The 27,895-nt window shown below is 42.5% G+C and overlaps 1 protein-coding gene across 1 annotated transcript in view; it reads left to right on the top strand.

Moving 5' to 3' along the window:
• The window catches only part of SPOCD1 (SPOC domain containing 1), a 200,190-nt gene that overhangs the window by 30,951 nt on the left and 141,344 nt on the right, over window positions 1–27,895 (top strand). The window contains exon 3 of the mRNA XM_040337069.1: window positions 17,060–17,173. Within this exon, the coding sequence (XP_040193003.1) occupies window positions 17,060–17,173 (114 nt within the window). The remainder of the gene's footprint in view (window positions 1–17,059; window positions 17,174–27,895) is intronic.

Below are 27,895 nucleotides of genomic sequence, written 5' to 3' on the forward strand. Positions count from 1 at the left end.
GAGGCGGAACACAAAATTTCCCAGCAGCGCCTCTGTTCTGTGTTCCTCCTATCACAGATGCCTTCTCATCCTCGGACGAGATGAGAAGACGTCCGTGATAGGCGGAACACAGAACAGAGGCGCTGCTGGAAAATGTTGTGTTCCGCCTAACACAGGACAGTCTGAGGAGAAGGCGCGTCTTTTAAATCATTGACGCGCGCAGCACGGAGACTGTCACCGCACCGCCTCGCCTCGCCTGAAGTCTATCCAGAAAAAAAAGTGAGTGATGGCACTGTTTGCAGTGATTGCACAGTGGGGGCAAGTTCAGGCACAGTGGGGGCAAGCTCAGGCACAGAGAGGGGGCAAGCCCAGGCTCAGAGAGGGGGCAAGCCCAGGCACAGAGAGGGGGCAAGCTCAGGCACAGAGAGGGGGCAAGCTCAGGCACAGTGAGGGGCAAGTGATGGCACAGTGAGGGGCAAGTGATGGCACAGTGAGGGGCAAGTGATGGCACAGTGGGGGCAAGTGATGGCACAGTGTGGGCATGTAATGTAATGGCACAGTGAGGAATGTAATGTAATGGCACAGTGAGGAATGTAATGTAATGGCACAGTGAGGAATGTAATGTAATGGCACAGTGAGGAATGTAATGTAATGGCACAGTGAGGAATGTAATGTAATGGCACAGTGAGGAATGTAATGTAATGGCACAGTGAGATTTGAAAAAGCCTGTTTCTGTCAGCGGTTCTGGCTACCCCTCAGCTTCCAGAAAGACTAGTAAGAAGGGGGTAGTCTTATACAGTGAGTATATCCCAAAACCAAAATTTTTCCTGGAAAATTAGGGGGTCGTCTTATACGCCCAGTCGTCTTATACGCTGGAAAATACGGTAGTTCTGAAATATATTGCATAGACATTTATTCTCTTTTTAAAGCCTTATTAGTTGACAGAAAGCTTCTTTGTATATAAAAAATTGCAATAGCATGAGCTAAAAAAAATTGAGATTTGACAAGGTAATTGGTTGTCTGAAATAGATTTAGTTTTCTATAAATGGGGCAATTTTTTTTATTTTACTATAATAGCAAGTAATTTGCAGTAATTTATTTTGTTAAATGATTGTAAAGCTACATTTTTGTTTTTATTAAAATAACAACTGTGCAATGGTATTAAAAAAAGCAATCCCAAACCTCTTTTAAGGGGTTCTGCATGGGTCCTCTCCTAATAGCAAGCCACTTGCTATGGGGTACTTATGTGGTCACACTCCCAAGCACTGCTTGATCCCACCCCCTGCTCCCTCCTCACAGGATTTGACTGGCATACCGGGCCTATTCTGGCACTTCTCTCCTACATGTACAAATCATCATTCTTTTGCTAGAAAATTACTCAGAACCCCCAAACATTATATATGTTTTTTTAGCAGACACACTAAAGTGATGGTAATTGCAACTTTTTATCTTGCACGGTATTTGCGCAATCATTTTTCAAACACCTTTCTTTGGGAAAAAATAACAAAACAGTAAAGTTAGTCCAATTTTTTTGCACACACTCATGGAATGGAGCCAAACTTCGATGCTTAAAAATCTCCATAGGCGATTCTTTACAGATTACCAGTTTAGAGTTACAGAGGAGGTCTAGTGCTAGAATTGTTGCACACTCTCTAACGCACGCGTCGATACCTCACATATTTGGTTTGAATGGCGTTTACATATGTGGGCGGGACTTACATGTGCGCTAGCTTCTGAGCACGAGCTACCAGGCACAGGGACGTTTTACATTTTTTTTTTCTTATTATTTCACATTGGGATTGCAGATGAGGCTTCTTTCAAGCGCTTTTTTTAACAGGATGTTTTAGGCGAGGCCGCGATTTCGGCCTAGCCCGCAGAGCGCCTTTTCCCAGGATCGCGGCGAGCTGCGGGAAGGATGTTTTAGGCGAGGCCGCGACTTCGGCCTAGTCCGCAGAGCGCCTTTTCCCCAGAATCGCGGCGGACTAGGCCGAAGCCGCGGCCTCGCCTAAAAACTTAGGACCGGCGCTACGCGGACCAGGCCGAAGCTGCGGCCTCGCCTAAAACATCCTGCCCGCAGCTCGCCGTGATCCTGGGAAAAGGCCATGAGTGGCATCCGGCCTGATGCCGCTCGCGGCCTTTTCCCAGGATCGCGGCGAGCTGTGATCTTCTGCCTTAGCTCCGTCAGTAGTGATGCTGCCTCCCGAACCCAGGGTTCCCATGCCTGAACGATTCACTGGGGATCGAATCAAGTTTCGGGACTTCCGTAACGCTTGTCAATTGTATTTTGCCCTGCAACCCCAAACCTTCTCTTTAGAGGCCACAAAAGTGGGATTCGTAGTCTCGCTACTCCAAGGGGAACTCCAAACTTGGGCGCACCGTTTGTTGGAGGAGAATGGCACCCAAACAGAGACTTTTCTGGCTTTCTTCCAGACTATGGCGCAACTCTACGACAATCCCCAAAGGAGTGTTGATACTCAGTGGAACAGCGCAGCTCTGCGACTTCAGTTACGTTTAGGCCTTTCAGAAGCCCTGAAAGACGAGCTGGCCCGAATCGGGGTACCTGACACCTTAGAGGATCTGATCTCCAAGGCCATACAGATCGACAAAGACTACGAGAACGACGGGTGGAACGATCTTCCCAGCAGAGTCGCCCAGTGTGGGTCACTACTAAGGCTCCCATGCCTGTTTCCCACTATTTACCACCTGTCTCTCGGAGTCCTGCTGGTTCTCTGGACACTTCTGAACCTATGCAACTTGGTGTCATGCGACCCACCTTACCTCCTGAAAAACGGGCATGCCGCCGCCAATTGAACTTGTGCCTCTATTGCGGTGAAGCGGGCCGCAACTGTCCCGCTAAAATGCGTAAGTGCCATTCTTCAGCTCCTGTTAATGTTTCCGCTCTCTCAGCCAACACAACCCACCTTGCTCTCTCTCATTACAGCTCCAAGAAAAGACGGTTCCAGTCAACGCCATTATTGACTCTGGTGCGTGCAGCTGCTTTATTGATGCCACCTTTGCTGACCTGCATAAAATTCCTCTACGAGAAAAGGATTTTAGACTCTCTGTCTTTCTGGCTGATGGCTCCCACATAAAGTCAGGACAAGTGACCCGGGAGACCCTTCCTCTGCCTGCCACTACCTCTTCTAACCATAAGGAACTGTTAATCCTGGATGTCATTTCCTCCCCTCTGTTTCCAGTGATGCTAGGCATACCCTGGCTCCGGGTACATAACCCACAGGTTTACTGGATATCCGAGGATATACTGTTTCCATCTCGTTACTGTCAGAAACATTGCCTACCCGGACTCCCCAGTCCGTCCCCCACTTTGCTATGTTTGAACTCTGATCCCAATCTGCTCCAGTCTGTTCCGGAATCATACCACGAGTTCATCGATGTTTTCAGTAAAAAGAGGGCAGACTCCCTTCCGCCTCACCGCCTTTATGACTGCCCGATCGAGCTCCTTCCCGGGGGGCGAGATTCCTTTTGGGCGCATCTTCCCACTCTCCGAAAAAGAACAGGACGCCTTAAGGGTTTACATCGATGAAAATCTAAACAAGGGGTTCATCCGCCCATCCACCTCACCAGCCGGCGCCGGAATATTCTTTGTCACCAAGAAGGATCAGACCCTTCGTCCATGTGTTGACTACCGAGAACTTAACAACATCACGGTTAAAAACCGTTACCCACTGCCTCTGATACCTGAACTATTCCAAAAACTGAGATCTGCCATTATTTTTACTAAGCTGGACCTGAGGTGGGCTTACAACTTGATCCACATCAGGGACGGTGATGAATGGAAAACAGCCTTTCGTACCCGATATGGCCACTACGAGTACTTGGTCATGCCTTTCGGGTTATGCAACACTCCCGCTACTTTTCAGCATTTTGTCAATGACGTGTTTAGAGATTTTTTGGACATCTTCATCATCCTTTACCTGGATGACATTCTTGTCTTCTCCGGCTCACTAGATAAACATCGGGAGCATGTCTGTAAAGTTTTGAATCGCCTCCGCTTGCATGGCCTATACGCAAAGGCAGAGAAATGCGAATTTGAGCAACAGACCATCCAGTTCCTGGGCCTGGTGATCTCCCCGACGGGAATCGAGATGGATCCGAAAAATGTATCTGCTATCCTGGACTGGCCAGTACCCCTGGACAAGAAGGGGTACAACGTTTTATAGGGTTCGCAAATTTCTATAGGAGATTCATTAAGGGATTCTCTGCAATCGTTGCACCCATTACGCAGATTAATAAACAGATTCTTCCAAGCCTTCCAATATCTCCCTAGATTCCAGGGATGGTTTACTCTGGAGAGGAAGCCAGATTTTTGTACCAGAGGATATCCGGGTAGAAGTTCTGAAGCTCCTCCATGATCATCCACTGGCAGGGCACTTCGGGGTTCGTAAGACCCTTGAATTGGTGCGTCGCACCTTCTGGTGGCCCGGCCTAGAGGACTTTTGCAGATCCTATATCAATACTTGCCCTATCTGTAACCGGAATAAAACACCTAAGAACCAAGCCTGGGGTCTACTGAAGCCTTTACCCGTGCCCGATAGACCATGGAAAATGGTCGCCATGGACTTTATTGTAGAGCTTCCTTGACCAAGGCCCAAGCTGACAGTAAGAGGTTTTTCGACAAGAAAAGGAGAGGAGAACTGAATCTTAAACCAGGTGATCAGGTATGGCTTTCTACAAACAATCTCAGGTTAGCTTGCCCATCCAAGAAATTGGAACCTAAGTTTTTGGGACCTTTTCCAGTCAAGAGAAAGATCAATGTAGTTTCATGAACTATCTTTACCTGACTCTCTTAAAATGCATCCTGTGTTCCATGTCTCTCTACTAAAGCCTGCAGCTCCTGACCCCTTTCCTAATAGGGGGACCAGACCTCCCGAACCTGTTCATGTTGATGGCTGCGAGGAATATGTGGTGGAAGCCATTCTGGACTGTAGGAAGCGGCAAGGGCAAAAACAGTTCCTGGTTAAGTGGAAGGGATATGGGCCAGAAGACAATTCCTGGGAACCCAAAGGTAATATCCATGCCAAGAGACTGATACGTGCATTTTTTCTTGCCCATCCTGACAAGAAGGCCCGACTAGGCATCCGGAGGCTGCCCCTTGGGGGGGGGGGGGGGAAATGTCAGGAACCTACCTCTCAATCCTGGCGGACTACCATTCAGTTGAGACAGCAGCGCTTGCCTGTAACTGCACGCCATAGCACGTCCAATGCGCGCGCGTGCACAACGGGAAGGTGCGCGGCGGGAGCGCGCGTGCACGTTGATTCGGCTTGGTGCCAAATCTCCTTTAAAAGCTCACCAGTTTTCCCAGCACATTGCTGTCTGATCTGCAGCTTTTGAGTACTAATCTGCATCTGAACCTGATTGTCTCTTTAAACCTTCTGACCCGGCTTGTTGACCATCCGTACCTCTCCAACCTCGGCTTCCGTTGACCCTGCTCCATTGATTGATCCACCGCTACCAGACCCTCCTGCCTGTATCACGACTACGCTTCAGCCTTCCGTACCTGATTACCTGATTATCCGTTGTGACCCGGCTTGCCTGACTCTGCTATTACCTGCTGTCCACTAACCAGCTTACCTTACCAGCTTGTTGCCGTTGTACCTGCACTTCCAGTTAGGGTCGCTGACCCACTCCCTCCGCTTCAGTGGTCTCCAGCCCCACCGCTCCAGAAGGGATCAGCAACCCGCATCTACTACACGCTACTCCGGCACTCCTACCCCGCCGTGCTCCCGAGCTCGCTGTCCTCAGCAGCTCGTGAGCCGGAGACGTAAGAGAGGCCTTCTCCTGCGATCAGGCTCTGGCTACCAGGTACGTGGTACATAACAAGCACCTTTAGGCTTTCAATGGCATGTGTTAGATATTGTCATTGCCTGGATGCATAGCGGGGCCAAAATTCAATGAGCACCTTCAGGCTTTCAATGGGCATACATTTTTCATCAGATTTTCTGACTACCTATCAAGTTTCTTCAGGCCTTGAAGTGGGAAGACAGAGCAGCGGCCACAAAATGAAGCCCTTTTATAAAGTATACCCTCCAGCATATTTATTTGGAGGCATGGTAAGCCGCATAAAATTTAAATATATATTTTTTTGCACTCAGCTGACAAGCTGACAAGACATGCTCTGCTGTTTTTTTTGCCTTCCTCTGGATCAACTGTGGGTATAGAATTGGGTATATGGGATTTACGATATTTTTTATTTTATTTATTTTTATGGTTGAACTATATGGACTTGTTTCTTTTTTCAACCTATGTAACTATGTATATGCAGTTTCACAGGGTGAATAGCGCTACCATTTTTTTTAACCCTCCCAAGATTAAAACTGTATTTAACTGTGCATCAATTAACTGGTAATAAATATGAGATTATCTCAAAGTTGTAAGCATATTATACCCATCTTCAGGCATAATTGTTTGCACAGCATGTGGTAAACTATGGATGTGCATCTCATTAACAAAATATATGTATTCCTGATGGTCTAATGAGTTATATACTGTAGATGGATCAGTTGAATTACTGATGGAAGGATTCCTGCTGATTTTCATTAACAGCAGCAAACATAGAAATATACAGTACATATATTAGTTTAAATATATTATAGTAGTAGATGTATTGGCACCTGTTGGCTGGTGCAATTTCACAAAGGGGCCTCAGTGACTGCTTGCCTCTTTCTTCCTGCTGGCCAGGGCTCTGTGTAAAGCAGATAAAGGAGAAGGTGGTAACTAGACATAGCCTGCACTAGGGTTGTCCCGATACCACTTTTTTAAGACCGAGTACAAGTACCATTACTTTTTTTCAAGTACTCGCCGATACCAAATACCGATACTTTTTTTTTTAATGTCATGTGACAGTCTTTTTTTTTTACACAATTTGTATTTTTTACTACTTTTTTTTTAGGGGGGTAGTGGATTGTCAGTGTGTGTTTTTTTTCTATTATTATTATTATTATTATTTACATATTTTTTTTTTATTGCAATTTTTTTTCTTTTTTTTAATTAGCCCTGTTGGGGGGCTTTGGTGAGATATCAGGGGTCTTAACAGACCTCTGATATCTCCCCTTTAAGACAGAGAAAGGGACTATGGATACAGATTGCCCAGTCCCTTTCTCAGCTGCACTGGAAATGAATGGACAGGAGACAGAGGCTCCTATCCATTCATAAACTGAAGCATCGTAAACACAGTTTACAATGCTCAGTCATATGAATGGACAGAGTCAGTGATCACTGACTCTGTTCATTCAGAAAAGGTAGGAGCTGGGTTTAGCGGCTCCTACCGCTGCTCTCCATCTTGACAGAGGGGGCGGAGGAGGACAAGGAGGGGGGACACAGATCACGGAGGGGGGCATCAGCGGCACGGAGGGGGAGAGCAAAACAGAGGACAGCAGCGGCACGGAGGGGGAGAACAGAGGACGGCAGCGGCACTGAGGGGGAGAACAGAGGACGGCAGCGGCACTGAGGGGGAGAACAGAGGACGGCAGCGGCACGGAGGGGGGGAACAGAGGACGGCAGCGGCACGGAGGGGGAGAACAGAGGATGGCAGCGGCACGGAGGGGGAGAACAGAGGACGGCAGCGGCACGGAGGGGGACACAGGAGCATGGAGGTAGAGTCAGGTATCGGTAAAGTATCGTAGCATTTTCCCGAGTACAAGTACTCGGGGAAATGCTTGGTATCTGTCCCGATACCGATACTAGTATCGGTATCGGGACAACCCTAGCCTGCACCAGCTGACAGGTAAGCATTTCAGCGGTGCAAGGGGAGTGTTTTATAACGGGCAGTGCAGGAAACATTAAATACAAAAAAGGTACAGCGCTAAAAATATTGAGTGATAATAACCAAATAAGTGAAAAATAGTGACAAATTCAAAAGAATGTGAATAAGATGATATAAAATAAACGTTTGAAACCAATATTATATCAATGTAAAAGTCCCAAGTAGTGAAGTGGTTAATAATTTGAAAAAAATATTAACCACTTCACTACTTGGGACTTTTACATTGATATAATATTGGTTTCAAACGTTTATTTTATATAATCTTATTCACATTCTTTTGAATTTGTCACTATTTTTCACTTATTTGGTTATTATCACTCAATATTTTTAGCGCTGTACCTTTTTTGTATTTTATGTCTTTTTTACTATGGGTATCTTGAGTAATAGGTACTAGCGGCTTCTTTAATTAGGTTAATATATATTTATTCACGTGTTAGCGCAGTGTTTTTTTCCCTAGGTAAAGAATCTCTTATATACCTAGTGCAGAAAACATTGGTGCTATAGTCCAGATTTGCAGGAGTCAGCTTTAAATTCTTAACTGCTCTTCTAGGAATAAACTATTTCAAAATGTTTCACCATCACTAATATCAGCATTCTTTTAACTGTGATTTGAAAACGTTGAACATACACATTTGTACATGTAGCAGTATGTATGGTATATATTGTGGAGGTGACATGATCAAAGATGAGAATAAAAGGTCAAATTGAAGTAACTTAATGGATAGATAGTCAATTTTTATAATTTTATGCTTTCTGTGACATGAACCTGTTCAACAAGGGGGCCCTAATTGGTAATACGTCATTGTTTTTCAGTGACCGCATGTGTTCCTTTAATGCATTGTATAAAAAAACTGCAAGCTGTTTTTTTGACAGTAGCTTACCCCTTTCTTCTCTGCATTATAATCCATCACATCTTGTCGGTAGGGTTAACTCATTTACATGATGTCACTTGGTAATATCGCTGCATTACAGCATGTTTTCTCTTTATGACTCAGGAGGAAGACTTTGTCCAGGCAAATGGTGTCAAAGTTGTATTTTATGTATGTATTTTATTTTTTCTTGTCTTTCTTTTATTTAGGTTAATCTTTGTTGCAAAGACATCAATATTTAAGGTCATGATGGCTTTTGCAATTAGGAAAGAAAGATTTTCAATGCACCGACCCATATTTACAAGCTTGTGAACCACAATTTAGCATTCATTTTAATTGCACCTTGAAAAAAACATTGTTTGATTTGCGGAACAAGTAAATAGATAGACTTGAATGCTTGTTGAATTAAATGGATGCAAATAACGGAGAAGTAGCTTCTGTTGTGTTTTGAAATTAGTTTTTGAGAAACTTTGTATGATTGTTCTCGGAAAAGGCAGATCTGACTACGTGACATAATCCTTGAAGGTTATAATTCTAAACAACTAATTAAATAGCATTTATGTTGCTCTTAACTCTTTCACAAGCAGAGCTCATTTATGCCTAGATGCTTAGTACAAATTTAGCAGCATGAGTGTGTTTATTAGTTAAATTTTTTTTATCCAAAAAACTAATTTATTGTAAAAGAGAACCAATAGAATGGCATAGTATAGTACACATCAGGAAGTACATAGGTAGTGTCCAGAGTATTACATTTCAATGCAGAATTAACCATCAGATCCCATCAGGGTAAGTACAGTAGTGATATAATCACATAGCATCAACATTTAAGGCGTAGGAGGCATAGATAGTGTTGAGGACAGGATCACAGGAAATCACCACAGAAGGCCTACACATAACAATGCTTCCATCTAGGGTGGGATGTAATTTCAAACAGAACATACGGATACATATATATATATATATATATATATATATATATATATATATATATATATATATATATATATATATATATAGGAAACTGCTAAATATTGAATACAAAACACAGAGCCCCCAGGGCAGTATCATACAGCACAGGTGTTTGGCTGCTTGAGCCACCTATCTCGGAAATCAACTTGGTGGGTTCCGTACCTGTTATTATACCTACCAAAGGTAGGGACTGGAGAGTAGGAAATGTGTCTGGGAATTCGGCATGGCAGAATAACATATGGTTCGGTAGATCAAATTCCTCTTTCAGGGTTTGTAATGTCCTTGGGCCTGTAGATGTGAGTACCTGATGAAGGCGGAGGACTCCTTTAGAGGCCCATAAATCAATACTAGGGATGGAAGTACGCTCAGATAACTGAAGATTATGCCTAGGGGAACGTGCATAAGCGGCAGTGCTGATCCATTTCAGGGCCAGCTCCCAGACTTGTCTATGGTGTTGCAGGAAAGGCTTATATGAAGTCAAGGCTCCCGACCGTGCACCCACTCGATCACCTGTAGGGGGCAGCCTGGCACTCGGTTTGACTGTCTGCAAACTAACATCTGGTAGTGGTCATATTCAGTCTTACCTAAGTGGTAAAATTGAGATAGTTGGGTTGCCAGATAATAATAGTGGAGGTCAGATAGGGCAGTCCTTCCCACGGTGGTCAGATTCTTAAGTGTAGCCAGGGCAGTTTAAGTCTACTCAAACCTCGATTTTAAGAGGGAGTAGCGCTTGGGAGTGCCAAAACATGTATAAGAATTTGGGTAGAAGAATCATTTTTACAAGGTTTATTCTTCCTGTAACCTGTAGAAGTCTCGCCCAGGACTGTGTGTGAAACTTAAAAGTAGTGCATCTCTGTTAAAAAAAAAAACTTAAAAGTAGTAGCAGTTCAATATTGTTTACAATATAATCCTTCAGCTCTCTAGTGACCTGGACCCCCAGATATATGGATGCCACTCTACATAGCGGGAGATTAGTGGAGCTACGAGTTAGGGGGTATAAATCTAAAGGGAGGATTTGTAATTTACTCCAGTTTATATGCAGCCCAGAGTCTACCCCAAACGCCTTGATAACATGCAGGGTGGTTTGCAGTGAAGGGCTGGAATCCTCCAGGTAAAGTATCATGTCATCTGCATACAATCTCATGGTTTCCACAAGGTGACCTGAACAGGGACCACAGATATCAATGTGCATTGTACGTGAAATGGCCATGGGTTCAGCTGCTAGGGCTTCTAACAATAGGGATTAGGGCAACCATGCCAGGTTTGGAGAGCAAATGTAACAGGGTGCCCAATTAAAAAAAACACAAGTGTATTTGGCAAGAAATGCCCGCTGTAACTGTAACTGTAACAGGAGAGTCATCCATCCCCAACATAGGCAACAAATGGAAAAGGCCTGAAGAGGCAACTTCACATGTAGAAGATGGAGTCTGGGGAGAGTCTTCCACAAAAATTAAAGGCAGTGCAACTAGGGAAGAAGGCAGAGTACACATGGCATCCAGGGCTTGAGGGTGTCATCATGTAGGGTGATTTCTGTCAGTGTCACATTGATAAAGCCAGCTCAGGGTCTTTGAAAAAATCCACCTGTAGGCGGATAGAAAACAGCATGGTGTACTTTAGATGATGAATTTGAAAGAGCTGTTTGACATCTGTGAAGTGGGAGTGTTGCTTATGGACCTCCACCAATAAGTCTGGGAACTCTGACACTCTAAAATTTTGAAAGTGGATGTTGCCCCTTTTCCTTTTAAGCCAGAGAACAATGTCCTGATCTATTTTAATTCAGTAGTTTAGCTATAAGGGTACGGAAAGGTGCACTCTCCGGGGGCTGTCGAGTTGGCATTTGGCGTGCACTCTCCATCACAAAGGTGGTAGAGAAGGCTGCCCTGTCAAAGGTAGTGGTCAGCAGGTTCTTCAAGAAGGTAGCTGGGTTAGAGCCTTCTGAGTGCTCGAGAAGGACAATGAATCAGAGATTGAAGCGTCGGGCACGGTTCTAAATGTCGTCCTGCTTCTGAGTGAGCTGCTGGATCTGGTGCTGCACGGCCTCATAGATGTGCTGTAGGGGGATGAAGATTATTCTCTACATATCTGATCTGTGCATGTCCTGCCTGATAAGGGATATGTCCACCTCTATTTTCACCATCAGAGTGATCTGGCATGTTGAGATAGCCTCAAGCACTTTTGTTGTGTTGGCTGTGGCAGGCTATTGAGCTCCTCAGCGGATGTAGTGGCGGCGCCATCCAGGGAAGGCGTAGATGGAGCAGCTTTGCGGGGAGGCGACTTGAGGAGGGAGATTGACTGTTCTCCAAGCAACGGAGAAGTATAGAAATAGCGGCAGCAGGCACTTAGAACACTAAGGCCCCTTTCACATTGAGGCGTTTTTCATGCGGTACAGCGCTAAAAATAGCGCTGCTATACCGCATGAAAAAAACCTGCCCTGTACTGTTCAATGTGAAAGCCCGAAGGCTTTCACACTGAAGCGGTGCGCTAGCAGGAGCGCTCCAAAAGTCCTGCTAGCCGCATCTTTACTGCGGTATAGGAGCGGTGTGTTAACCGCTCCTATACCGCGCCTTCCCATTGAAATCAATGGGAGTACCGCGGTATTAACCCTTTTTCGGCCGCTAGCGGGGGTTAAAACCTCACCGCTAGCGCCCGAATATCGCGGTAAATACGACGGTATAGCCACGCTACAAATAGCGCGGCTATACCGTCACCGCGGCTCTATCCCCAATGTGAAAGCAGCCTAAAGGCAGGATAAACCGGGAGCAGAGCTCAGCACACGTATGTCCTACTGCGCTGCTATCCAGACCACCCCCCCCCCATTAGTTATTATTAACTATATTTAAAGATTGAAAAAATGAGACCAAGTGAGTATAGGGTAAAGGCTGCTTGAGACCTATTTCCTATCAATAGTCACAATGTCATAATGTAAAAGCATATTTATTAACATAAAACAATATAAAGTATATTGTTTTATGTTAATAAATATGCTTTTACATTATTCTATGGTCATGTTATCAGTGCCTTGAAAATCCTAGCCAACACCTTTTTGACCTGTGACTATTGATAGGAAATAGGTCTCAAGCAGCCTTTACCCTATACTCACCTGGTCTAATTTTTTCAGTTGTATATTCTGGATGATGGCACATTGATATATACCTTTACCAGTCTTAATTGAGGCTATACTCTCCCCTTTTGCCTATATTTAAAGATGTTATTTGGTACACTGATAGAAATAAAAAAAACTTGTTCTGTTTATAAATGCATAAAGATGTAGTAAGCATTAGAAATGTATTTTAAATACATTTTTATGGAGTATTCTGTAATCCCTTACAGGGGAGCCATTGGAGGATAAAGCAAAGCTGAACTCAGGGCACAAAAAAATGATTTCAATATATTCCTCAAATCCATATAGGATATAAATCTACTTTGTCTGCACCAAACACTTTTGCAAACCAAGATATTACTATCCTTTACTGTCTGCCCTCATATTGTAAAGCACTGCCAAAACTGTTGGCGCTATACAAATCCTGTATAATAATAGTATTAGGCTAGCTAGGTTGGAGGTAACGCTAGATCAAAAGTAATTTGTATTCTCCATGTTACAGCAAACAGAAGTCAGTATTGCGACTTAAGCGTACCGTTTCCGCGGATAAATCCTCTCGAGGATTTCAGCGGATTTCCATGCGATGGAGTGTACTCACCATCGCATTGAAATCCGCGCCGAAATCCTCTGGCGATGACGTGTCGCGCCGTCGCCGCGATTATGACGCGGCGACGTTCGCGACCCTGTCATATAAGGAATTCCACGCATGCGTCTAATCATTACGACGCATGCGGGGGATCCCTTCGGACGGATGGATCCGGTGAGTCTATACAGACCAGCGGATCCATCCGTTGGGATGGATTCCAGCGGATAGATTTGTTTAGCATGTCAGCAAATATTTATCTGCTGGAATCCATCCCAGGGGATAAATATCCGCTGAAACAGATCCGCTGGAGTGTACACACCATAGGATCTATCCGCTGAAACCCATTCGCTGGGATTTTTCAGCGGATGGATTCTATTGTGTGTATGGGGCCTTAGTGTCATATTGGGATTTAGCTCTTGGAAAATTAATGTCTGCGTGTGTCAGCATTCTGACAATGGATTGCTGTCTTTCCTCAGTAATTTTGCAAGATCTGCGTCCTGATTGTACACTTAACATCTATCACCCAGATAGCACATATTTAATCTGAAGCCCTGATGAATAGGTGCTCAAATGTGTTGGTTATCAATCAAAAAAATCTACATAACCACACCTGATCATTCTAGTGATCATTCTAGTGATCCATTTTATTTTGATATCCATTTCCTTGTTACTTTACATTGTGCTTGTCAAGGTTCCCTGCTGCTTAATTGTTTAGATCTCTACACTACTGAATGTAAAACCAACTACAGTTAGTTTTTTTCTGAGATGTCAATGCATTTGCTTGTAGGTCTAGTATTGACACTCAATATATACACAAAGTTTAATTTTAGTGCATACAAACACAATATATTACCCATTTTTTTAATACAAAAGATGAGGTTGCGTCATAAAAATAGGTACCAAACATGTCCATCTTTAAAATTGTGTCTGTGTGTGAAACAGTGACAAACTACAATGCCCAAAAATTTCTATAGACAAATTGCAATTGTAATTTTCGTACACGGGCAGTGTTGACACACATGTTTACGTGGGGCTATAACATCTGTGATTTTTTTTATTTTACTGCTAGCACATAGGGACTGACAAGCCCTTATGTGTTACCATCATGGAAGTAACAGGCTCTCTTTAATGGTTATTCACTGCAAAGAGATGTTCACCGATCATCATATGCTCACCCTGATAACACTACCTGTGGAATGGCCCATTTCAGCTGTTCAAAACAGCTCCAGTAGAAATAAGACAGTTTTGAGTGTGTGTGAGACCCTTTTCACACTGCAGCAGTTTTCAGACGTTTTAAAAATAGAAAAAATGGAGTTTACAGTCACTCTAAGTGAACCTTTTCATCTTGAATAGATATGAAATTAAAACTACTTTGATAGAGAGCATGATCTGAATGTTCTATTATACCCCTTCTCTTATTAAAATGATAGGTGAGGGCAGACATCTTTTTAACCTGTAAATTTCACCTTTCCCAATAAAAAAAAATTGAAACATTCTTTGCACTGTGATCTTTAGGACAAAGCATACACATTTGCACCTGTAGGTATATGTCTATTTTTTTCTGAAATTCAAGTCTATTCTGATTAGCCTTTGACAGTGGGGAAAATAGTTATTTGATCCCCTGCAGATTTTGTAAGTTTGCCCATTTACAACGCAATGAAGGGTCTATAATTTTATCATATGTGTATTTGAAATGATAGAGGCATAATATCAACCAAAAATCCAGAAAAAACACATGATACAAATGTTATAAATTGAGTTTTAGTTCAGTGTGTAAAATTAGTATTTGATCCCCTACCGACCAACAATAATTCTGGCTCCTAAAGTATGTGCTCATGTGGTACACAGATTAGTCCTGTCAATTTAAGAAGGTGCTTGACAACTTGTTATGTGTATAAAAGACACCTGTCCACAGAATCTCTTTCATGGGCAAGATCAAAGAACTGTCAAAGGATGTCAGGGTTGTTGTAGACCTGCACAAGGCTGGAATGGGCTACAAGACCATCAGCAAGAAGCTTGGTGAGAAGGAATAAACGGTTGGAGCGATTATTTTCATATGGAAGAAATACAAAATAAGCATCAATTGTCTTCAGTCCATTCAAGATTTCACCTCATGGGGTAAGGATGATCATGAGAAAAGTGAGGGATCAGCCCAGAACTACACAAGGAGCTTGTGAATGATCTCAAGGCAGTTGGGACCAAAGTCACCAAAGAAACTATTGATAACACAATACGCCTCCATGCATTGAAATCCTGCAGTGCCGGCAAGGTCCCTCCTCCTCAAGTAGGCACATGTAAATGCGAATCTGAAGTGTGCCATTGAACATCTAAATTATTCAGAGGAGGATTGAGAGAAAGTGCTGTGGTCAGGTGAGACCAAAATTGAGCTCTTTGGCATTAACTCAACTTGATGTCATGGAAAAAAACAACGTTTTTCTCAACATGATTTGTCGTGATTCCTCTTAAGCCTGCCTTGCATACACACGACCGTGAAAAAAAAAGCTTGAGCAAAGCGCAGTGACGTACAACACGTACAACGGCACTATAAAGGTGAAGTTCCATTTGAATGGTGCCACCCTTTGGGCAGCTTTTGCTAATGTCCCCGTCTCATAACTTGCTTCTGAGCATGCGCATTTTTTCCCCCTCGTTAAAGCATACACACTATCGTTTTTCACGACGTGAAAAACTACGAGAAAAAATAGAGCAGGTTCTAAATTTTTAACGCCTTACAACCCCTTTTAGGATTTGGAGAAGATCTGTAAAGAGGAGTGAACCAAAATCACTCCTGAGATGTGTGCAAATCTGGTCACCAACTACAAGAAACATCGTACCTCTGTGGTTGCTAACAAGGGTTTCTCCACCAAGTGCTAAGTCATAATTTGCTTGGGGGTCAAATACTTATTTTACACACTGAACTGCAACTCAATTTATAATATTTGTATCATGTGTTTTCTAGATTTATGGTTGACATTCTGTTTCTATCATTTCAAATACACCTATGACAAAAATTATAGACCCTTAATTTATTTGTAAGTGGGCAAACTTAAAAAAGCTGCAGAGGATCAAATAATTATTTTCCCCACTGTAGCTAGAGGGATGTTCATTTTTAAAATGATTTTCTCAGCAAGAAAATAGATACATAGTCAAATGAGCTGCTTGTTTCAAAGTGATTTTGTTTATTTTTTAATGTAAATGTTTTAGCATGTATGACCTGGACACAGGTTTACGTGGGGCACAGGTTTAAGCTGGTAACTGCCAGGTTGTAAAATTGACAGCAATACACACGTTATTAACACCAATCATCTTCATTAAGCCATGCCTACACACAATCTTTACCAATATGAGGTTTCATGTTAATATGTGTTTTTTTGCTGCACTCCATAAATGCATCAGTTAGCTTTAAAGGCTTTACTAAGAACATTTTATAGTCATAAAGAGCCATTGACCTTTATCTGCTACTTTCACACATCCAGACATGTTTGTCATCTTGGCATTTCTCAGTGACAAAGAAGTAGCAAGGCTGGCCAGTTGGCCATTTACAGCCAGTCCTGTATTGTTTTATCTTTCATGGGCAGTGATAAGTGCTAGTGACTGTGGTCAGAACTGTTCACATACACATGCAGGCTTGTTTTAGAAAATGAGATTGTATGTATATGTGAAAATTGAAGAAGGGTCTTTTAAAGGAGTTAGAAACTGACTAAGTAGATACCATCTTATGTACATGAGAATTTTGAACTAGTTTCTCCTGAACATTTGTTGAATGCTTGTTTCAGAGGCAAGAAGGAAAATCCTACAGACTTTTGGGATCATGTAATGCAGACTGCAGGAAAACACAGGTATTAGACGAGCTTGAGATCCCTGCCGATAAGCCACAGCAAAGTCCTGAGGTAAGAAAAGTTCTGTGTCTGTTTAAAGAGGAGTTTCGACCACCCCCCCCCCCCCCCAAATTTTTTTTTAAAATAAAACTACAAATACTGTAGCTGCTAACTTTTAATATTAGGACACTTACCTGTCCAGGAATCTTGCGATGTCGGCACCCCAGCCAATTTTTTTGATCGACTCGCGGGTGCTGCTGCCGCCATTCGTAGTAAGCCGGTTCCCTACTGCGCATGCGCAAAGCGTGCTGTGCTTTCTAACTTGTCTGACGGAGGAAGGGGGGGGGGGGGGGGGGAGGTTGCCGCTTCGAGGTCTCCCGGGAAGTGGGAGATTGGTATTGGTACTTTGTTTAATAGAGCGTAGAAAGCTAAGAAGTCCCGTCAGGTGCTTATTGCTCTCTGTGTGTCCTGCTAGATAGATTCAGTTAACATTGTGCCCAGAACATAATATGAGGGGGAAATACAAATTTCAGAACAAGAGGTAAGAGTAAATCTTTGAGTGGGGACAACTGTTCTGGTAAAAATTGTCTGAAAGGGAAATATTTTTTTTTTTAAATGTCCTCACAATTTCTGTTCAGTATCTATGACAGGAAGTGCAAGGAAATGTCCCCAGTAGGACACTATAATAAAATATACTGATGGGTTTTTAACCGCTAACCTACTCAACCCTAGACAATACATTTTTTTTTGGTTAAACATACACGTTAACACAAAAAAGTTAACCATTCAAGAATATCAGGTGTATATGAACTGCAGTAATATCTGAAATAGAGCGAAATATGCATGTAGGAATTAACTGTCAGCTTGCATTAGGTTAAATTAAAATAACTTTTCAAAAATGTCCTCCTTTTCTTCTGTCATCGCAGCTTCTTTCCTTAGAGCTTGTTCATATGTGCTCTGGTCTCTGAAGAGCGATCTGCCTTTGAACTGCTTCTCAGAGAGCATTTGACAGGCAGTGAGGAGGTGTCATGTTGCCTCCTCACCACCTGCTCTAACCTTTTGAATTGCACACCAGCATGCTGGGGGCTTTTTAGATAGAGCTCCCCTGTTCACTTCTGGCTGCGGCATGTGTACACCCCTGCCTGCTGACTTTGCAGCTAAAGGGGTAGTGGTTGGAGGAAATTAAAAGCACAGCTCAACCACAGGGCTTTACTGCCCACAACATCCAGTGTAAACAAGCCTTTAAAGAGTAACTCCACTTTTATTAGGAAAAAAAAACAATCTCCCCTGGGTGATCTATGTACAATGCAGGGATTTTATAAAATTTTGTTTCAGATTTCTACCTGCTCTGAAGAAACAGCTGTTTGATGCACTTTGTGCTTTTTGGATACTAATTCTAAATGGGAGTGACTTTTTCATTATAAATCGGCTGATGGATTTGCAGTGCTCTAATGAGGAAATTTGCTGTTTCAGTACCTCTCTAAGAATATTTAACCCTTTGGGAATAGCTCACCAAAAATGAAATTTCTGTTGCAGAGGATGCCTAAAATCTGACTTGTATCCTAGTGTAGACCTCTAGGAAAATCAGTGAGCCGATCACACAAGAAAGAAATGGCATTTCTGTGTACAGACTACCTCCAGGTAGACATGTTGCATTGAATTTTACACAAATTTACAGCGATGCAGATTAAAATGAAAAGGTACATTTTAATCATATTTAAATACTACATGGCTTTTGTAGCAGTTGTATATGTCAGGGCTCGACAAACCCCAGGTGCCGACCTGGAGCCTGGGCAGGAGACTGAGATCTCCAGATCTCCAGGAGACTGACTCCAGATCCTTCACTATATTCTGCTGTAGCCAATGACAGGTCGACTTTGCCTTGTGTTTTGGATCATTGTCATGTTGGAATGTCCAAGTACGTCCCATGCACAGCTTCTTAGCTCATGAATGCAAATGTTCCTCCCGTATTTTTTGATAACATACTGCATTTATCTTGTCATCAATTTTAACCAAATTCCCTGTGCCTTTGTAGCTCACACATCCCCAAAACATTAGCGATCCATCTTCGTACCTTAAATCATAGGCCTTGTTGACTCCTGTCCAAATGTAGCATTTATGGTTGTGGCCAAAAAGCAAAATGTTGGTTTCATCACTCCAAATGACTTTGTGCCAGAAGGTTTGAGGCTTGTCTCTGTGCTGTTTGGCGTATTGTAAGCGGGATACTTTGTGGCATTTACACAGTATTGGCTTTCTTCTGGTGACTTGACCATGCAGCCCATCTTTTTTAAGACAGATCAACATACAAAAGAATGTCGAAAGACTTTGGTTACTCCTGGTTATTCATGTACACATGATACTCAGTCAATAAACAAATTTAAAATTCACATGTCTCTTGTAGTTATTAAGTGTGTAAGTGCAAGAAGTGACCAAACATTTTTGAAAACTTTACAAGGTAGCAATGTAGATCAACATGGTGAGGTACGTGGGACGACAAAATAATAACATAACAGTGTATTCACCTTGGGGTGAGGGTCAAAGGGCTAGCCATCCACATGCCCCATATTTTTTTTAACATTTTACTTCTCTTACGAGTCTCAAATGTAAGCTTTTATAATGGCATTTATGTTGATTTATGTTGATACATAAATTTTCTCAGTCTAGACCAGCCAGATCCTATCCTCTTTTCCTTTATAATGGCAGAGAGTCATTAATCAACTTAATTTAGAGGGATCTCAGAGGTGTCTGTGATCCCTTCCATGTCAACAGGATAGATTTCCTTACATAAAAATACAAAATGCGGAGTAGTCTCTTGGCATGAGAGGGTATAGGCATTTTGCCAAAGATGGCCAAAAGGCAGTTCTTGGGATGAATAATATTAGGAAGACCCACTGTTGAGTATATAAAGGAATTTACATCCACCCAGAAGTCTTGAACCACTGGCCTGGACCAGAAGCAGTGTATAAAATCAGCCATTTGACCACAGCCTCTAAAACATTCAGCAGAAGGAGACAGCCCCATTCTATGCAGCCTAGCTGGGGTAAGGTGAGAGTGGTGATTTTAACGTGTATAATGCGGTCCAAAGAAGAAATAACTTAGGACTTGTGTGTCACTAAATTCTGAGCAGTCATCGTCTGTGAGAGAAATGTCCATGGAAGTCCATTTTGTTTGGGCCTTCTGAAATCTAGGGTTGAGGGCAGCATAGTATGTGGAGATATGCTTGGTAGGGTCAGGATGTCAGCATTTTCTCCAGTGGGGGTATAGTTATATGGTTGTCAAGGGAGCCAAACTGAGCATGAACAGCATTTCTGAGTTGATAATAGTAGAACAGGTAAGAGCGTGGTAGGTCAAAGTCAATACGCATTTGATAAAAATACTGGAAATCTCAGTCTCCTGCCCAGGCACCAGTGTCAAAAATATTTAACCCCTCTAGAGTACCAGCATTTGGGATCAGGTAGTGAGTACAGTTCCTGCATACTGGGGTTGAACCACAAGGAGTTATTGGGAGAGGACGACCACTTGTCCTTAGACAATCTGAGACAACAGATTTAAAAAACGAAAAAAAGGTGTCTAATATAGACGTACCTGGACGTGCCGGTACCCGACCTCTATAGATAATGTTATGGAGGGTCTCTAGAGAGGAGGCAATAGCGCCCTCTGCCGATGTACAGGCATTTTTTGCAACCGGTGCAGCCAGTCATGAATACAGTTGGGATGCCAGATAATACAGATAGAAGCTAGGAAATGCCAAGCCTGCCAGATGAGTAAGCAACCTCAGCGTTTCAAGTGCCACCTTGGTGGGTCGGCCATTCCATAGGAACGTCATACAGATTATGTCTATACGTTTAAAAATAGATTTAGGGATTTTACAAGGGGAGTTGGCTAGAACGTACAATAGCTTAGGTAGATATATAATTTTAAGGGTTTTGGCCCTGCCCATAAGATCTAGAGGTAAATCCATCAATTGCTTGGTTTGTACTTGTAACTGAGTTAATAAAGGACACAGATGATTGACAATATAAGAAGATAGAGGTAGTTGCACTATGACCCCCAGGTACCTAAAGGATGCCAAAATCTGTAATCTGGAGTCTGGGTGAATCAGGGGAACTGCATTGGGATCCAAAGGGAAGAGATTGCATTTGTCCCAATTCACCCGGAAGCCAGAGAAGTTGCCAATCTCGGACAGTAGAGTTTTTAACGATTCTTGAGTGTCAGCCAGGTAAACCAACATTTGCGTACAGCGAAATCCACTCCTCTATAGTAGCAATAGGGAGACCTTTAATTAAGGGGGAACAACGTATGCTCACAGCAAGCGGTTCCATATGCAGGGCGAATAGGAGAAGTAACAACAAACACCCTTGCCTAGTGCCCCTGGTAATTGGGAAGGTATCAGTAACATGAGAATTAACTTGTATTTGGGCCAATGGGGATGTATAAAGACAATATATCCAGGCTATAATGCGGGGGCCAAAGCCATATAGTTGTAACACCTAAAATAGATAAGGCCATTCCACACTGTCAAAAGCCTTGCATGTGTCCAAAGACATAATAGCATGGGTGGGGAGACAGTCATGGGGGTACTGTAGATTGTGGAACAGTCTACGAATGTTCATCCTGGTAGAGCTACCAGGTATAAAGACTCCCTGGTCACTCTTGACTCATTTCGCAACCACAGCATTTAGACAGGAGTATAGAAAATTTTCAGGATGGGAACCCTCGGAGCATTCAGGAAACCCCACAAAACAGGGGTTGTTCCTGCGTGACCGATCCTCTGAGTCATTGAGTTTAGCACAGATGGGTGCCATCTGACTGGTAGTATCACGCACCGTGACGCAGGGGGTGCACAGTATCCTCCAAGGAGCTTATGCAGTCCTCAGTGACCCCAGTTCTATCACGTAGATTCTGGACATCCTGTTTCAGGAGCAAAAAATCCATACGGATAGAAGCTATCTGGTTTGAGAGTGAGGCCTTGCAATCCTGTATGGCCAGCATGGTATTTGTTAGTGTAGGCTCATTTGATGAGGAATCAGTGGCCTGGCAGCCCTCAGCGTGCTTTGAGGGGTCTTGGGGCAGCAGAGGGTCTATTTGGGTAGTGAAGATAGCAGGAGTGGAGTCACTCACCCAGGTGGCAGAGTCTCTGTTGGCAGAAGAGGAAGCCCGCAGTGTGTCAGGTGTCCCTGCCTGTGTCCCAGCACCATCTTGCTGCCGGAATCGAGCCAGTTGTTCCGTTACAGATGGTGGCACGTATTTGACCATTGCAGCCAGCCTGGTAGGTACCCACAGCCATGGGGAAGGACACTGCTTTGTATGTGACTCAGGATGAAGGCAGGATATCAGTTTAGAGCTGGAGCGGTGTAACTGTGTGGCCGCTCGCTCTCCCATCAAGCCATGCCCCCCCCCGCCCATCTTTCTTCAAGTGCTTCCTTATTGTGCATCTTGAAACAACCAAACCACATGTTTTCAGAGAGTCCTGTATTTCACCTGAAGTTATTTGTGGGTTTTTCTTTGCATCCCAAACAACTTTCCTGGCAGTTGTGGCTGAAATTTTAATTGGTCTACCCAACCGTGGTTTGGTTTTTAACAGAACCCCTCATTCTCCACTTCTTGATTAGAGTTTGAACACTGCTGATTGGCATTCACAATTCCTTGGATATCTTTTAATATCCCTTTCCTGTTTTATACAGTTCAACTACCTTTTCCCACAGATCCTTTGACAATTATTTTGCTTTCCACATGACTCAGAATCCAGAAACGTCAGTGGAGCACTGGATGAAAGATGCAAGGGTCTGTCAGGAGTCCAGAAACTCATTGACCTTTTGTACACACACACACACACACACCACTAATTACAAGCAAACAGATCACAGGTGAGGATGGTTACCTTTATTAGCCATTCAAACCCCTTTGTGTCAACTTGTGTGCATGTTATTAGGCAAAAATCACCAGGGTATGGAAACTTTTGATCGGGGTCATTTGGGTAGCTCCTGTTGCCATTATGATTTAAAAAGAGTAGACACAGTTGATTGATAATAAATGGCGTCAGCCAAACACTAACCATGAGTGAAAGAAATGTTTTTTGTTATCATACATATTCTCTGAAAAATGAAAAAAGGGATGGTTCATACCACAATAAATGCGTTCCAGATGTTTTTTTGCATACACCTTTACATGTGTTTTTTATACTTTTTCAATGCATTCCAGGTGCATTTTTTTGTTTCTTCTTTTTTTTGACACTTGAAAATACAGAACAGTGGGCATTTTTGGTGTTTTTAAATGCGTTCTGGTGCATTTTTGCGGCATTCCATACAGAAAAGATGCAGCAGGTTCTACTTTTGTTGACTCCATTGAAACTAACTGCGAACTAGGGCCATTGGAATACATGGAAAACATTGTACATGCTTTTTTCACACAAATTAAGAATAAACTGGGCTACATTTGGTGTGAGCTAACCCTAAAAGTGCAAATGGACAAATCTCCCACTGCGGGTAATGCATTCTAACAAACTGCACCTCCAGCTGTCAAAATACCCAAACAGTGTCTGCATCTATTTTTCACCCAGCTCCTTTCGACAAAAGTACATTGAAAAATTTACAGTTGTTAATTCAGCTGTTCCTAACGCCCTCCAAAAGATCAAATGCTGGCCCATTCAGTCTAATTCAATTGATTCAAAAAAGAAGGGGGGAGAAGAGGAGATAAGGGAGAAAGGGGAGGAAGAGAAAGAGGAGAAAAGGAAAAAGGATAAAGGAAAAAGGGGTGGAAACACAAGGATAGCACTCACATGGGCCGCATCTGTAATTATATTAAGGGGGAAACAATACCTAGCAGGTAGACATTGATGATCAGACTTTCAGGCCAAGGAAGTATGTTTAAAAAATTATTTAATAGCATATAAATTTACAAACAATAATACAATATAATTTACAGCAATTGACCACTGTACGTTCCTCAGAAGTCACCAACGCACGTTTCGCCGTGGGGCTTCTTCAGGACGAAGACGAGGGGTACATGATTAGCAGAAAAACAAAAAATTATATGACAAATGGTCCTCCAGCGGATGCATCCATAAGGCATAAACAGCACAAGTAGGAAAAGTCAAGGTCAACAATGAGCTTGAATAAAAGTTTTCATGAACCAAGATCTTGAAATGACCAATAAAGGTCAGAACAGAGATCCATAGACTTGGAACTGAGCGCCACAGGAAAGATTGTATCACAAGTAGACTATCATATATGATCCTGGGCCCACTGGGACAACAGATATCAGCAAGACGGCAAGCACAGATAGCCCTGTCAGAAGGGGCGTTGATTAACAGCACCCACAGTAGACAATAATATTGAGGGTTGTATAAAGGCCATACAGCTGGGTAAAGCACCGCGTCTGTGTCCCAGGGTGTACACGGGGTAACACCTGGGACACAGACGCGGTGCTTTACCCAGCTGTATGGCCTCTATACAACCCTCAATATTATTGTCTACTGTGGGTGCTGTTAATCAAGGCACCTTCTGACAGGGCTATGTGCTGTTTATGCCTTATGGATGCATCCGCTGGAGGACCATTTGTCATATAATTTTTTGTTTTTCTGCTAATCATGTACCCCTCGTCTTCGTCCTGAAGAAGCCCCACGGCGAAACGTGCGTTGGCGACTTCTGAGGAACATACAGTAGTCAATTGCTGTAAATTATATTGTCTTATTGTTTGTAAATTTATATGCTATTAAATAATTTTTTAAACATACTTCCTTGGCCTGAAAGTCTGATCATCAATGTCTACCTGCTAGGTATTGTTTCCCCCTTAGTCTAATTCAATTGAAATTCAGTGCGCATACAAAAACTAGAGGATAGCAGAAATGTTTGGAGGCCATTGAAGTACTTTGTTCATTAATTTCTGCATTTTTATTTCTGACCAGCAGTGTATTAATTTTTCCAGAACCATGCCATATAGTATTTTTTTTTATTTAAAGAGGATCTTCAGCTGCTGACTTAAAAAAAAAAAGAGACACTCACCTGTCCAAGGATCAAGTTCTATCGCCACCTGAACAGTTTAATCTAAAGTTTATGTATTTAAAAAAAAAAAAACAGGGTACAGCACCAAAACCATTAGTTATGAGTAATGGTGTGTATCCTTTAACCTGCAGTCGACTGCTTTTTTTTATTTATTTTTAATTATTTAAGGGTAAGTAACAGGACACATTAGTATGATATTAGCTCACATTCTTGATGGGAATCAAAAGCGTACCATGTAGACTATGTAAAATATAAAGGGTAATCGTCTATGAACCACATGACATACCAAGTGTCTAAACAGTAACACGTAGTAACTAACAAATTGGGGTCAAGACACCCTCAGGGGAAAAAAACACAGTGAAGTGGTAAAAAATACATAGAAGAACTGGACTTGCATGGACATACTGAGAAGATCGTATCACCGACAGGCACATGTCTAGTATAAGGTAGGGGCAAACTTTGACCCTCTATAATATGGGGCACCCTGCCCAGACTTCAAAACAGTCCTACCTTGTAGTTGTAGCATTCTAAGAAGCATTTTTTCTACTGCTTCTTGTAAAAAGCCTCTCTTTAGAGCAGGGGTTCCCTGAATTATTACCCTCCAGTTGTTCGGGAACTATGATTCCCATCATGCCTAGTCATGTCTGTGAATGTCAATTTTACAGTGCCTCATGGGACGTGTAGTTCCACAAGAGCTGGGGGACAGTAGTTTGGAGATCCCTGCTTTAGAGCCACCGATTCTTCACAGAGCATCTGTCTTTCAGTGCTGTATCAGTTAACAGTAGCTTCTGCTGCTGAGAAAATAGTGCCGCTCAACCGCACCCTTCTGCCCTCTTCGCCATTTATACTCCTTACTGGATAATTAAACCATCATGTTTACTGAATAAGTGGTGGAGATCCCATCATTCAGCTGCTCCTCCTCAATCCACAGAATGCGACCCATTGTGAGAAAGTGGTAATTCAAGCCATATGAATGGCAGAGAGGGCAGAAAGGGGTGGGTGAGTGGCACAACTTTTCTTACTAGCAGTGGCTACTGTAAACCCATTCAACACCAGAAGACAGCCACTCAGGCTGGGTTCACAATGTGGGTGTCATTTGAGCCCATAATTTTGTCTGGCTCAAATCACATTGCATCTGCACGAAAAAGGTGATGGCACCTTTTTATTGCCGCACTGGAATCAGATCACATAGGTGTTATTACCTGTGAGATCCGATTCTAGCTAATACACAGTGTTCTGTGACCTGCTTTTGGGGTGTTGTTAACTGATAATTGACACCTGCAACAGGTAGCATGAACACAGTGCAATTTCTATGTGATGCGATGCAGAAAGTGCAGCGTTTTTTGCATCACATCATTGTGAACCGAGCCTTAAGGCAAAATCCAGCAGCTCTGAAGGAATCACTGAAAGGCGTATTTTTACCAGAAGCAACTGCCGGCAGGTAATGGGATACACACAATTGCACATATCTAATGTGTTTGGTGCTGTACCCTCCAAAAAAATATAAAATTCAGCTTTAAAGAATGCATTTCATCAGCGTGTTTAGGTGTATGCTTTAAACAAGAGTCACCATTCCATTACTGTAGCTAACCCAGTAGTGTTATGGTATTCATACATAAGCATCTTAACTAGGCATGGATTTTCCATTTGCTCTGCAACTGTGATATGTTAATTCATTGAGCGTGACTCCACCATCCTATCTTTTTTATTATCTTCCATGCTGCTACACACTCAGCTGTTTCCCAGGAGTACTTGGCACATACTTTGTGTGTTTAGCTACTTCATGCTCAGTAGGATCTACTAACTGTACAGCAGGGATTAGAACAGTTTATGGAACAAATGGGAGGGTCATGATAACAGTGCAATATGACAGTGTGCAGCAGCCAGAAATTAAAAAGCATATTTCATAAATGAATGCTCATCAAAGCAAGCTGTTAAGCAGTAAGTGTCACTGGAAGAAAATAACATTGCTGCTGGACAGAATCCCTGAGCAGTTTCTTTGCCATGTCTCATGCTCAGTCATCAATAACCGTGGATCTTACTATTTTAAGAGTACCATCTTAGGTGAATATTTTAGGATGTCTGGGCTAATGGAAAAGCAGTTTATTTTAGAATGACATATTGTTGAGATCATCAGATGTATATGTTTTACATTTTTACACACTTTAGTCGTGAAGGTGGAGAAGCCAATTTGCAAACCAGGACATGACCATTTTTGGATTTTGCTTATAAATGTTTTTTTTACAACAGATTAACACAATTTACACCCATCCACTGCCAAATATCTGTATGAGGGGTTTCCACCATCCCTGCAAAGTTTGCAGTAATTTTGTATGTCTTATTTGTGGTGTGTATTATATGTAATGTTACATATCACAGAGACCGGTATTGTGGTAATATTGAAGTTCTTTGAGATTTCCATACATGGTTCCGCCATTATTGTGTTATTGATTAGTTAGTTAGCGTTGCACTTTTTTGTTTTTTTTCTCATGCCAACATTTACTTGTGCCACATGCTGATGTAAAGCAGCATGGCCCAGATCTTTCTGTGGTGCAGCTAGGGATGTGCTCATACAGTTGAGTTGTGCTCATAAGTTTACATACCCTGGCAGAATTTATGATTTCTTGGCCATTTTTCAGAGAATATGAATGATAACACAAAAACTTTTCTTTCACTCATGGTTAGTGTTTGGCTGAAGCCATTTATTATCAATCAACTGTGTTTACTCTTTTGAAATCATAATAACAACAGAAACTACCCAAATAACCCTGATCAAAAGTTTACATAAAAC

The sequence above is a fragment of the Rana temporaria genome, chromosome 2, assembly GCF_905171775.1.
Source record: "Rana temporaria chromosome 2, aRanTem1.1, whole genome shotgun sequence".
In the NCBI taxonomy this organism is placed as follows: domain Eukaryota; kingdom Metazoa; phylum Chordata; class Amphibia; order Anura; family Ranidae; genus Rana; species Rana temporaria.